Below are 13997 nucleotides of genomic sequence, written 5' to 3' on the forward strand. Positions count from 1 at the left end.
TCAGAGGGGTCTTAATTAGAGTCAGGTGCTTAACAGCCTCACCTGACTCGTAACAGGTTAATTAGAGTCAGGTGTTCTCATTAGCCTGGAGCAGCCCCTGCTCTGGTCACTCAGGAAACAGAAAGCTGCTAATCCAGTGGCCAGTATCTTTCCCTTTGACAACTCTGCTGTTCCCAGCTGGCCTGGGTCTATCACAGCACCTAAGTTAAGTTTCAGGACCTGAAACAGAATACATGGTTAAAGATGCAATTAAAAAAAGAGCTTTGGATGAGATTCCCTGAATTTTAGGTTTGGACAAAAGTCTCATGGTCAAAACCTCTAAGAATCAAAATCAATTGAGGATTCATGGACTATCAGGTCTCTGAGTAACATTTTTCATAACTGAAATGCAGAAAAGGGGAAGAATTGTCTAGTGGCTACAGGACCGGTGCAAGGATGTTTTGCACCCTAGGTGAAACTTCCACCTTGCGCCCCTGCACCCCTGCCCTGAGGTGCCCCCCCAATCCTCCGCAGCAGCTCCCCTCCTCCGCCCTGAGGTGCCCCTCCCACCCTAGCTCACTCCTCTGCCGCGCATGAGCACGAGCATGAACACCCCATCACTGCTTCACTTCTCCCGCCTCCCAGGCTTGCGGCACCAATCAGCTTAAGCACCGCAAGCCTGGGAGGCGGGAGAAGTGAAGCAGCCACGGTGTGCTTGGGGAGGAGGCGGCGCAGGGGTGAGCTGAGGCAGGGAGTTCCCCTGCGTACCACCCCTCCCACCTCCCTCCCCTTACTTGCTGCGGGCGGCCCTCCCCGCGCTCCCCTGCCCCAGCTCCCTCTGCCTAAATGCCGGCGGCGACCGGGGCGGACGAAGATCCGGCCACCGCAGTTGCTGCCGAAGAAAATGGCGCCCCCCCAAATCCCAGTGCCCTAGGTCGCCTAAATGGTTGCACCGGCCCTGAGTGGCTAGAACATGAGTCAGATCATCTGAGTTTCAGACTATGCTACCATTTCCCTCTGACACATAGTGAGGTTACATGACTTACCTGACATTTTCTTTTAAAGAGGCATGATCTTTCCCCACCACAAATGCACTGCAATACTGACTGATTTTCTTAGACTAATTGCTGAGGGCAGAAATTATGTCTCCACTCAATTCTGTGCAGTGGCAACCCCAATTTGGTGCTCAGCAAGCAAGTACTAATAGTAATATTACTGAAGTGTTTGAGAACTTTTGATGGAAGGTGCTGCTAAAGTGCAAAATATTAGTATTGATAAAACACTGTGAAACCAAATTTCAAAGGGAGAAGATATCCACATTTAGGCACCAAAGTGAGTACAGTATTAGGCGATCAGAAAGAAAACATTAGCCTGTCCTACCAAGGATTTAGCAAGCCATTCAAAGATGCACGCTACAGCCTAAATACCTCCTTTCAGTGCCTTAATACTGTACTGACTTATACTAGACTTGATGTATATTTTAGGTGCCCAAAACTGAAAGTTTGGCTTTCCAAGTTTACAGAAGCAGCAAATAGTTCTAGCAAGCCTAAGAACAAGAAACAAATCACATGTATTGAAGTATAAGTCAGTCGATAAGGACGATGTTGACAATTCCCCATTTCTACATTAACAATTGGAACAGAAACAGTCAACGAGATGAACTCTGTACGCAGTCCACCAAACCACTGTGCAGAACAGCTAACATACTCACTGCCATGTAGAACATCCCATACACCACCATGTTTAGATCCATATTTACTACACAAACACAGGCAGGATAAAACTATATAGTCAAAAGGAACAATCTTGTGTTACTGAGGATAACAAGATTCTGTAGTTGATATTGCATAGAGTCACTGAGCTAGGAAAGGACAGAGGATCCTCATCTCTACCACGGGCAGTCTCTGAGCCTGCCCAGTCAAAAACAAAAGGAAAAGTATCAAAAGGCACAGAGCTGTGTTTTATAATGCAGTGAGAGGAGTCTGAAGTCCACACTAAGCTCAGAAAAAGGTAACTAAAACTGCTTATACATGTGGATTTTATTCAGCCATTTGTGACTAGTTCCTATTCTCTTTCCACGGTCAGTTTCACACTGATTGGTAGTTTTCCAGGGATTGTGCTGATGAAGCAAGGTCTGTATCTGTGAGAGTCTTGGTATAGAACAGAGTTCTCCTTGTCCCTTTGATAGCCAGTCTCTCACACTTTTGTCTCTCCTGCCTCCATGATGTGTCTGTGCCAAAGGCTTGAAATTTACAGGTTTTGCTTTTCTCTCTCCAGCACAGGCCCACAGAGGTGCCCCAGCTGCCGCTAAGGTAATGAAAGCTTTTCTGCAGTTTTAAGACAATGCTTTGGAGCTGGAAAGCTTTTGATTAAACCTTCAAGTATCAGAATAAAGTATGAATCTTTGAGTGGCTCGCTAAATCCTTCCCTAATACCCAAGGTGAGAGAAAAGAGGAGTAAACAGACCAGATCTGGGGGGTCTTTAGATTCTGGTCATGGGGAAGGATGGGTTGAAGTTGGACCCTTCAGTCGGTAAGGACCTGCAGTTGAGAAGAAAACAGCTGGATTAAAGTATACAGGTCCATCTCACATTACTGTGCATTTTACAGAGCAGAATTTAGGGAATCATCTTTACTGAGCATGTCCAATCCGGTCAGACAGCTACATTACAAAAAAAGTAGTTTTAAGTCTTAACCCAATATGTACTACTAATTATTTGTATTGCAGTCTTATATGGGAGCCCCCATTGTGGACCAAAACCCTGCAATGGCAAGTATTGTACAAACACAAAGATGGTCCGCTGCTGTGTCCAATATTGTATAAAACCTAGGAAAGTCTTCAGGGATTGTGTTCTATTCATCAGTTCATACCTGTGGATAGAGAACATGGAGGACGACCCCTTGAAGACATTAGCGTAGTGGAGAACAAACTACCATTCTATCCCTATAACATAGAGGGTGGCTACAGAAAGCACCTAACTAAGTAGAACCTACTTAGGTACAGTTCTAGTCATACAAATGACCAGAAATGGCACCATAGAGGTCCATGTTTAGTGTTGCTTAATGATTTCAGATTTCGTTTGCAACTAAATACTTTTCCCCGGAATTCCCAACCCTGAATACTTTTACCCCTTCACATATCCTCCCTGGGATAAGTTAAACCTCTTTCAGCTATTATCTATTTACATACACATACACACACAATAGACAGAAGAGGAGCAAGTGATACTTCTACCTATACCTTTTGTTCTCCTATTCGTGTCTTTTCCTGCTTCTGTTCACTCTTCTGGTCCCTTGGCCTCGTTATGTTAATTTTGATAGAATTAATGGGCCCAAAGAGTCAACAGTACTAACATGATCCTGTTGCTATACAGCACTAAACAGTTAAACAGGTTTGGGGTTCCAGGCACAGAGACCTCTGCCTGCTTACTCCCATGACCACCATACTATTAAAAACCGTAATCTTTTATTTAAGATACAAACTGTTTTTCTGCAATACGAAGTATTAAATAAGGCTTTCATGTTAATAGCCCTTGTTCCCTTTACCTTTACCTGTATAGAGCTTTTAGAAGGAAAAATCCCCTGCCTGACAGGCTCTTAGATGGAATTAAAGAGAGAAAATAACTCCTTTTGGGGAGAAAAGAGAGGAAGTTAATTGAGATGGGCTGAAGCTGTTGCTGTTAAAGTCCGATACTTTAAGGCACACAAGAAGAACACACACACACACACACACACACAGAAAGGGAGAAAAAAGAACAGCAAAGAGAAAAATGCTGCTTTTGTCTTGTGTGCTGACTTTTACTTTCATTCTCACTACTCGAGCAAACATAGGCCCCGTAGGCCAACTCCAAGATCTGGAAAACTCATACCAGCAATGGTCTGTTTAGGGCATTACTTTTAGCTCTCTGTCATAGGCTTACAGAAATGTTCCACAATATGCAGTTGTGGCCAGCTCATCCAGACTTATCAAACAGAAGGCAAAAGGAAAGGGCTAGAAAAGAGAAGAAACAAGGTGGGGAAGGAAAAGGAGACATGAGGGAAGGGAGGACAGCAGGAACCAAAGTCTCACATTCCAGGTAGTGTCTAGGATTTAGCCAGAGCCAGTGCATGTGGCAGTGTCATCTGGGTCCCTGCCTCAATCTGGTCAGGACAACAAAGACCTGGGGGTCCCAGGAAATGGTGGGGATTGTAGTCATTATGGTGAAGTTTGTGCCTTCCTGTCCTCCCAGCCCACCAACTTGATTCTTCCCCTGAAATCCTTTTATTAAGAATTCTGAAGGGAGTGATGGAAGGAATACCCATCTCTTCATTGTTTTGTCTACTAACTAGGTCCAATTTCTGATACACCAACATGGTTTCCAGTCCGACACTCCTCTTGTTTACCAGATTTGATCTCTCTCCAGGCCTTGGGTGGCATCAAGAGACCTTTTGGCTTGGATTAAGTCAGTCCTTGACTTTTGTTGAATTGTACAAGCAGTTCTGTGTTACAGGCACAGCTAGACTCTTGTTACCTTGAATAACTTCTAGCACAGGCCTCTGCACAGCAGCCTGCAAGCTGCACCAATTTTGACTTCCCTGTACTCAGAAGATCAAACACAGAGGTGATGTGTAAAGGAGTCAGGTGTATGTTAGATGCTAGTAAATGGGTGCATCTCTCTTGAATTATTCTAAATGGCTCCTAGACTAAGCATAAGTTATGCTAATGTATATATTGATTGTGGGGAAGACAGAGATGGTGTAAGTTACACCAGTTTAGACTGTGTTCACCTCTGAATTTATCCCTGCATATGCATAAGCAGTATTTGAATGGTCTTCCAAGCACAACTACTTCTGAAGCACAATTTAGCTCTTTACCAATGCACAGCAACACTGCACAACTACTTAGGGCAGGAATGAAAAAATAACACTGTATCCAGTTAAAAATGGAGGAACAACTACAAGGGTAAGAACTTAAATGCCTGAGTTGGAATTTGGACACGGGGTATGGGGTGTGTGGGTGTGGGTAACTGTCTTACTGTCCCCCAAAACAAGGCTGGAAACATTAATGACCCTGAATATCAGATCTGCAATTTTACATTCCATTAGATAACAAGCATGCAGAATTATATGCTGCTCTGCATGATAAACTGCAGTTAACACAATACTAAAGTGGTTGCAGATATGGCCACAACGGTGAATATTGTTGTCAGCTATGTGGTACTGGGCTAGCAACAGTGCTACCACATGAGTCTCACTCACTGTATAGTCTTCAGTTTCCATGCAGGGCAGGGCAAGAGATTTTTAATACTGCTCCCTCTTCTCATTATCAGGATAATCTTGAAGAAACAGACTTGACTCATCCTAATGAGATATGCTACGCCACCATCAATCATAGCCTTAAGGAAAAACCCGCCATGATAAACTGCGACCATGAAACTGAATATGCCTTCGTCAGCATGCCTGCCAAGAAAGTGACTTTCACCAGTCACCAGGACAATGTATACGATTATGTCCTGATAAGTTAGAAAACCTGCACCTCTCTTTACTGCACCAAAGGACCCTGCATATTCTAAGCAACTAGGATGCTATCTTCCAAACCATTTTCCCAGTAACATCAACACTTACAATAAACCCAGGGGCATCCCTTTAATATATACAGCCTATATTTTAGGGTAGTTCTGCCATCCACTGTTCAAGTGACTCATTTTACTATAAAAGATTTAACACAATTAAATTTACACAACATAATGCTGGGACTAGTTGGGTAACAAAGCAACACAAATCAACAGTATCTGCAAGATGGTATAGTAGTTCAGGAGCTTCATTATTCAAAGCTGCTAAGACTTTCAGTCCTCTTTGCAGAGTTTTAAAATAATTTCACAAATTATTTTAGAATAGGACTAGTGAAAATTTCTAGTGACCCACATGGTGGTGAAAATTTCAGTGACTCTGGTAAAACCTCACCGGAATGCTTGTTTACTTAAATTATAAATCAAAGACTTAGAGTGCCCTTGCACTGGCTGATCTTGATGTAGGATGGTGTGGGGACAGAGCCATGGTGGTTAATCCGACCATTTGTACAGTGGTTTTACAACCTGTGACCCAGATCTCAGGGAAGTCTTAATGAAGTTGCCTTTGAAGGAAGAAATAAAATTGCATTGCTGATGATTCATGTGCAAATAATGCTATAGCTGTTCATGCTCTTTGCCATCACCTAAAAGTGGATGAAGCCTACCAGGGAACCTAATGCTGCCTTCAAATGCACATGTGCTATTCCCATTATTTCCAATAGGAGCTCTGCTGGCACACAGCTCTTGCAATTCACTGCACTCCTGGCTTGCAGCACCTTATTGCAAATTTGGGCTGTTTGTGACAAGGGGACTGACAGCACAGCCTACAGATGGAGTCAGAACTTCTGCTTGCAGTTTTGAAAATGTCACCAGTCCTGGCCAGCAGGAGCTTTACCTCCCTACTATTCCAGTCCTGGGATTTTTCAGAGACAGGCAAATATGACATTTTTGAGATGGATAAAGGTCTACAGTCTACTAGATAAGACAGCTGAACTCATTTTCTCTTGCAACTTCAGCGAGACTGAAAACAGAGTATTAAACAGATTAGAAAGGTTAATGCTGTGACACTAAGCCCCCTGTATCCTTGCCTGGACATTTGAATGTCTCCGAATTCTGTATTAGAACACATCTGGAAAAACAGTGTCTTTTTTCTGGCTTTGAACATGTACATAATTGCTGACAATACCTTCAGCATTTCTGTTCCTAACTCCTCCCTCGCTTGCAGCTCATTCATCTTGATACCGTCACATCTCTGCGCTACTCCTTTGGAAAGACAGCTAGGACTTGTGGAAACTCAGCCAGCCTTGCACAGAGAATGCTAAAGCAAGGCAAGGCAAGGCAGTCTTATCTGCGTCTGGAGTTTCTGCACACCAGCAGAGAGGAGAGCTGCATTTAGAGCACTGTAGAAAACATGCTACCACTGATTGTTGTACAGAGGACAATAGACAGAGTTATCAGGACTAAATTTTCTCATCCCCTTTCATTTTGGTTCCAGGATCTTGGACATTACATTCAAATTAGTAAAGCGTTTTAAAAATATACTAGCCAAATTACTGTATATTTTCATGTTGGTTAACATTAAAACCCATTCATCTGCCATAGTATTGTCTTGTATGGTTTAAATGTAAACTCAAAGAAAAAGGTAAAAAGCAATTAAAAAATATCTTTTCTCATGTAAATGAAGTGCACGGTGAGGGGGATTTATTTTATAATGGAGGCCTGACTGCGTGGAGACTGCTGGCAGCCACCTTTGTGCACAGCCCTTCAGGTTTACTATATATAATCCTTACTCCATGATAGCATCCTGCTGCATTTCCCCCACAGCACTCTTACTGACCCAACTCCCCCTCTCTGTACTACAACAGTTGGGAGCTACTCCTTTCTCCAAGTATGGCAAAGCTGGCTGGGATAAGGGGAGGACTGGAGAGTGGTGAGTCTCCCACTAATTCTCACTCCAACACTGCTCTTGCTCCTGTCACCAAACCCATGTGGAAAACAGGCAAAGAAAGGTGATCAATTGTGCTGCTTCCCTGCAGGACTCAAGGGCAGGTACAGTCACCATAGACAATGCGCCACAAGACCAAGCAGCAGTGAAAAGGCCAGGGGACTGTGCATGACTCCCATTGCTTCTGGAAGATCTTCATGGTCTGTTGCTTTGGGAGAAAGACTACCTGTCACTTCCGTGAGGGTGGGAGTGAACTTTATCTTCCCCAAGCTAAGGATCAGGAAGATCATATCTCCTAGGGGTAGAACATGGCTCTGAAAGCGCCTATATCACATTAGTGCATTAAAATCAGTCACATTCAAAATGAGAACTGACACTAAGTAAGGAAACATGAAGTCCTCGCCACATTGTACATACTAATGTGGTGCTAGTGGCAATAGCTGCGTGACAAACTGGAGAGTCAAGTGATTCACTCATTTATCCTGCACCACTGACCAGGCTCGCTCATCTAAATTGACCTAGCCCAAGTTTTGAGTCATTGCAGGTTTGGTTACACAAGTTTTGCACAGCTCTACCTTTATGGCCATCTTTCAGCCCAAAGTCAGTAGTCAAGGCCTAGAACTGATAAAGCAACAATTCAAACAAATGTTAAATCGTATCACAAAAATAATTTAATATATCAGATACAGTTTAGTCATTTTCTGAAAATAGATTATATTTTTTAAAAAAAGGGATTATTTCCCATATACTTGTCTCCTACTGTAATGCCATAAAGTTTCCTAAGATAAATCTTCCTGTAAAAATATATTAAAATTCACATTTTGGTATAAACCTTTGAACTTCAAAACTCAGAATAATTCACTGCAGGAAGTTGCACTTCCATAGTATAATGTTGAAATTCTCTCTTCAGCCCACAAGTCACAAAATTAATAGTTCAGTTTCGCCTTAATTTTTCTGCCATGTGCAAATGCAGTATTACTGTCTTTACATGATCACATGTTGACTTTCTGATGTGACCAGGGGCAGCTCCAGGCACCAGCACGTCAAGCGCATGCTTGGGATGGCAAGCTGCGGGGGGCGCTCTGCCGGTCGCCGCAAGGGCGGCAGGCAGGTTGCCTTCGGCGGCATGCATGTAGAGGGTCCGCTGGTCCCGCGGCTTCGGCGGACCTCCCGCAGGCATGCCACCGAATCCGCAGGACTGGGGACCTCCCGCAGGCAAACCATGGAAGGCAGCCTGCCTGCCGTGCCCGCGGCAGCAAAATACCTAGAGCCACCCCTGGAAGTGACATGCTTAGAAACAACGGATTTGCCTGATGTTACCACTGACCAATTTAGTCAGGTGTTTTGCCTACAACTGTGACCAGTATTTGATCATTCAAAAGGCAAAAAAAACCCATTTCTGGTCATATATCCTATCTGTATATGTAGTGTTGGTGAGTATTTCTTGAGCCCTGTAGACAATCAGGATATGGACTCAAAGACGGGCTTTTAAAAAAAAAAACAAGGTATAGTTGTGTCAAATATTTGCCATTTGACACACATATTATGGACTAATTCTATTAAGTTAGCAAGTAAACAGCTATATTGACCCATGAGCAATTCCTAGAACACTGTATACTGGAACATGTCGCTGAGGAGCACATTTATCCTACACACCTCTGCGGTACAGCAGTCCTAAATTCACTTTACTCATCTCAATAATCCCATTGAATGGAATGGAAATACTTGTGACAAAGTGTTTGCAGGGCCAGGCCACGAGACAATAGTAGAGCATCATAAATGTACATGACACTTCACTGTACCAATAAAGATGAAGTCACTGCTCCATAAGAGCTTACAATCAATCTAAATTAAGGCAAGAAACAGGAGCAGACATCTCCACAGAGAGGGAGAGAAAAGGGAAGAATGAGAAAGAGAGCAACATGACAGAGGTCTCTGGAAGAGACTAATGCAAGAGTTTGAAAGTCATTTTAAAAAAAATCAGGAAAACACTGAAGTATTTAAGCATGTACAGTTTGCAAGAAATGGGTTTAAAGTGGGATTTCAGGTTGAGGGATGAAGTATGGTGGATGCAGTCAGCATGAATAAAGCTGGGAGGTGAGTGTGGGAAACAAAGTTCAAGGGGCAACTGCATGGACTACTTGGCATGCGCAAAGAGGAAAATGTGACTGGCAGTAGAGTGGGAAGAGTGGAGTGTTAGAAAGGAGCTAGATTATGGAGGGGTTTGAAGGGAAGAACAAGTTCTGGATTCTATTAAAAAGGCAACATAAAATCAGTGAAGGTGCTGCAAAAGTGGATTAAGGTGCTCAGCATCAGGCAAGTTACATGATTTTTGGCAACAAAGCTTCAAGTGGATTGGAGAAGGGTGGAGTGAGTGTCAGGACAGCAGTGAAGGAGATGGCTGTATTCAAAGTGTAATTAGCTGTGATAAATATATTGCATTCGCGACATACACTATTGCATTGTGTAAAGTGTTCACAATACAGCCATATTCTTCAGAAACGTTTCAAAATAATGAAATTAATTCTCATTCCTCAGGATGTTAATAGATACAGGAAGCACATGTCCTTAAGTGGCTGTGATGAACTAGGAGTCTTTCCGCTGTTACTCTGAAACAGAAACAGTACATTGAAAAAATTCAAATTAAATGTTAAAACAATCTCAATATGTATGTTTCTTAACTACTTTGTATTTTTTTCCCCATTCACTCATTACTTAAAAAAAGAAAGTACGTAGCGAGAGATCTAAAATGACAGCACATGAGTTGTTGGCTCTCTGTCCCATGCTCAGACAGCTGGATTATTTGTCTTGCAACTAACATGTGAGCTTTTTTTACACACCTTACGTGGCATGATTAGGCTGGGATTTTTGAAAGCATGCAAGGTTACCCAACTGCCATTGTCTTTCAATGAGATTTGGGCATTGGACTTCCTCTTTTAAGACCCCCCAGACCAAAGGAACTAAAAATCGCTGAAATGAGGCTGTACAGACTGGCTGGGAAAATGTAAGAAGAGGGTCTAGAGCTCGGAATAAACTACATCCTAACTGACGAAAACATTTTCACAGTCTGGTTTGAATTTCCTTCCTGAAAAAGTACTTCTACAATCTTTTTACAACACAGTACTTTTTACAGTGCTTACATTCAGCAGCAAGGAAGAAAAATCACCCGACCCTGGGCCTTCAGTCAAACTTTAAGGCAATAGGATTTTTAGCTGGTACATATAGACTGACATTTTAAAAACAGGATAGTATCTCATGCGTTCCAATAAGTCACAATATAATGAGAGGGGAAGGAGGGAGGAAAGTCAGTACTCAATGTCTTTTATAAAAACCTGATCATAACAGACAATTTCCCCTAGCTCTATCCAGCACCTTTGTACATATGAAGCAATACTATTCCTGCGCATTACTTGGTTATGGGGTTAGGGAACTTGATTTATTTCTTTGTAATGAGCTACTCCCCCCCTTGACTCAGAAGTGAAAAGCACTGAATGTTACCTAGCAGCTATTCTTGACTTTTCCATTAAGGATTTAACACTTTTTTACAAGCATCCAAAAGAAGGGCCTATATTAGGACATTTAATTAAGTCTTCATTACTGAGACCTTTTGTAACCAGTTTTCAAAGCTTATTGTTCTTTGCCTGGGACTGTGGCTGGAACTGAAGTAGTGTGAAAAGCTGGAGAGATAGGGAAGGCTGGTGGAGCTCAGTGATCTTTTCACAACTTTCTCTCATCTACTCCATCTAGCACTAAATAAATCTCTCTCTGAATGCACGTATGCATTAAAGTAAGAGTAGGGCCATGGCTACACTTGCAGATGTGCAGCGCTGGGAGTTACAGCTGTGTTCGTACAGCTGTGTAGGGAAAGCACTGGTGTGTGGCCACACTGACAGCTACCAGCGCTGCAGTGTGGCCACATTTGCAGCATTTGCAGCGCTGTTGGGAGTGGTGCATTATGGGCAGCTATCCCAGCGTTCAAGTGGCTGCAACGTGCTTTTCAAAAGAAGGGGGTGGGGTGGAGTGTGACAGGGAGCGGGGGAGAGAGAGAGAGTGGATTTTTGGAGCTGACACTGTGTGTCAGCTCCCTGCCTTGCAAATTCTGTGTCAGCTCCCTGCCTTGCAAAATCTGACCATTTCCTCGACCCCTCATTCACTCTTAAATGCAAATAGCCTGCAGACCAGATAAGCAGCTGCTCCGATGGACTCCCTTTCTCCCCCCACCCCGCCATGCTGTTTCTCTCCTCAAGCAAACACTAGCTGTAGACATTCATCCCCCTGCCTGCCTCATTCACAGCAAACAGGAGCTGTGTTTGTTTTTTAGATAAGCAGCTCCCGGAGCCCCGAGTTCACAACAAAACAAAGAGAGGCATCATAACAAAACAAAGAGAGTAATTTAGTTAAAAGCATTATGGGAAAATTCCGGAGGTCAGTTACAGCGTAGTAAGATTAATCACTGTTTACACTTGCACTCCAGCGCTGCATCACCAGCGCTGCAATAGTTATACCCGAGGCAGAGCAGGAGTACAGCCAGCGCTGCAGCCAGGGAGATGCAGCGCTGTATGTGCCTTGCAAGTGTGGACGGTGACTAAGTTGCAGCGCTGCAAAGCCTCCACCAGCGCTGCAACTCTCCAGTGTAGCCAAGCCCTAGGACAACGTTACAAACACTGATTGTTGATATTTTGGAACATTACCCATACCTCTATGTGCACGAATATATTAACAGACAAGTATCATTGTCTTTCCATAAATACTTCCTTCATTTTAAAGAACTGTGAGTACTTATTCTCTTTCTAGAGATAAATTCTGTTATATATGGCACTTACAAGTTAGCGTGAGAGAAGCTGGATCAAGCCTTATCTTGGTACATTCAGGTGCTTCCTGATCATAAGTATCTTCCTGATCATAAATATTTTGTCGCAAGACATTCATCACAAACTCTTCACTCATCGTGTACTTCATGAACTCATCAGCCACTGGTGGCAAGGAGAATACCAACTGGTAGAAGGCAGTGGCATTTTCATAACTGAAAAAGAAATAGATCTCAGCAGGAATAAGCACTGAATGCTTTTAGAATTGCCTTTCCTTTTAACATTAGCATTTATTTAAAAAAAAAAACATGACCTAAGGAGAAAACATTAAAAACAATGTCATACTTAAACTAACATGTTGTCCGCCTTTGCCCCTCAAGAGCAACTACTGTTGATGTTGTACATGTAATCCAGATATAGCACGGGGAAGACTTTCAAAGGGTACAAAAAGGCAGCTAGATGTCAAAAATCTCCCCCATATGGCCATTATTGTGAGCAGAGTCCTCGTGCAATCCAAATATGGTGATACCAGGAGATCTGCTGCAACAGGACGCCTTTATTTTATATAAGAGCTCACAGAAGTGACTGCTTTCCTGATAACATTATCCATTCTGCTCTCTAACAATATCTGACAACAAGCCAATGTTTCTAATCCAAATTCTGGAGTAGATTATGTAAACCACTGAATTGGAGTCCAATTCTGGAGTGAATTGTGAATTAATTGAACTGGAATCGCTACATTATAGTCTATATATACGGGGTTTTTTTTGTTGGTTTGTTTTTTTGCTGGTATATGGACTCTTTTTTCCCAAAGGATCACAAGATACAGCACGTAGAGCAAATTGCCTCAACACATGCCTATCTCTGCAGTATCCTCACCCAGTGTAACCCTAAGAAAGCATCACACCAAGATCACTAATTACCACTCCCTAGGTGAATCTGGGGGGCTTTGTCTCTGTCCCCTGGTTTTCAGCTGTGTGCTGCCTTTCGTGCTGTTCATCATAGTCTTTGCAAATCTATGTTTTCCTAGTTTCCCCCTATTTTTTGAGTCTTTTATTTCATTTTATGTCCTCTCTGGGCATCCACTGTACCAGATCTCCTTCACTTCTCCCCTTATACCCCCTCTCAGTAAGTGACTTCATATGTTTCCACAATTTCCACTACCGCCTGTACCCAGACAATTCTAGAATATACCTCTCAATCCCCTCTCTAACCTCCTCTTCTGTGTTAAAACACTGCCATCAAACTCAGTCTAAGCCCTTAATCTCCCTCCAGCACCATACTGACATGGACAGATCCATTGTTTTCCCCCTCATCTCCCATGATTGCAGCTTTCTCCTGCCATTTCCAGAAAGCCCTGTTACTTCTTACTCTGTACCACCACCAAAATCTGTCCCATCCCTTACTTTCAGTCTTCTGTTGCCATCCATTACCTTCATTACTGTAACCTGAACCTCCAGCGGTCCCTCCTCTCATTTCAACCTCTCCAATCTATCCAAAATACTGCTACTTTACTCATCATCTGCTCCTGCTACTCTGAGCCAGTCATGTAGAAAATGGAAATCAAGTGCGATTTTCTTGTTGCTTTTGTGTGTCTATGTTGTCTTTAAGTTCTTTAGAGAACATACCTCTCATTTACGAAAACACCTACCATGCTTTTGGGCACTGTGACCGGATTTTTAAAAAAGGTATTTAGGCAACGCTTCAGTCATTGCAA

At 42.9% G+C, this 13997-nt stretch overlaps 1 protein-coding gene across 4 annotated transcripts in view; it reads right to left on the reverse strand.

Annotated features, from left to right (window-relative positions):
• The window catches only part of C1H3orf52 (chromosome 1 C3orf52 homolog), a 45806-nt gene that overhangs the window by 13154 nt on the left and 18655 nt on the right, over window positions 1-13997 (reverse strand). For 2 of the 4 annotated variants that reach the window (XM_039539904.1, XM_039539914.1), the window contains 2 exons: window positions 12296-12495; window positions 1822-2519 (listed from right to left, as the gene is read on the reverse strand). In XM_039539904.1, coding sequence (XP_039395838.1) covers window positions 2473-2519; window positions 12296-12495 — 247 coding nt within the window. In that variant the 3' untranslated portion in view covers window positions 1822-2472. Of the gene's footprint in view, window positions 1-1821; window positions 2520-8676; window positions 10082-12295; window positions 12496-13997 lie in introns of those variants that run through there. The other 2 variants (XM_039539934.1, XM_039539924.1) reach the window with 2 other exon arrangements.

This window comes from Mauremys reevesii, linkage group 1, assembly GCF_016161935.1.
Source record: "Mauremys reevesii isolate NIE-2019 linkage group 1, ASM1616193v1, whole genome shotgun sequence".
Classification (NCBI taxonomy): domain Eukaryota; kingdom Metazoa; phylum Chordata; order Testudines; family Geoemydidae; genus Mauremys; species Mauremys reevesii.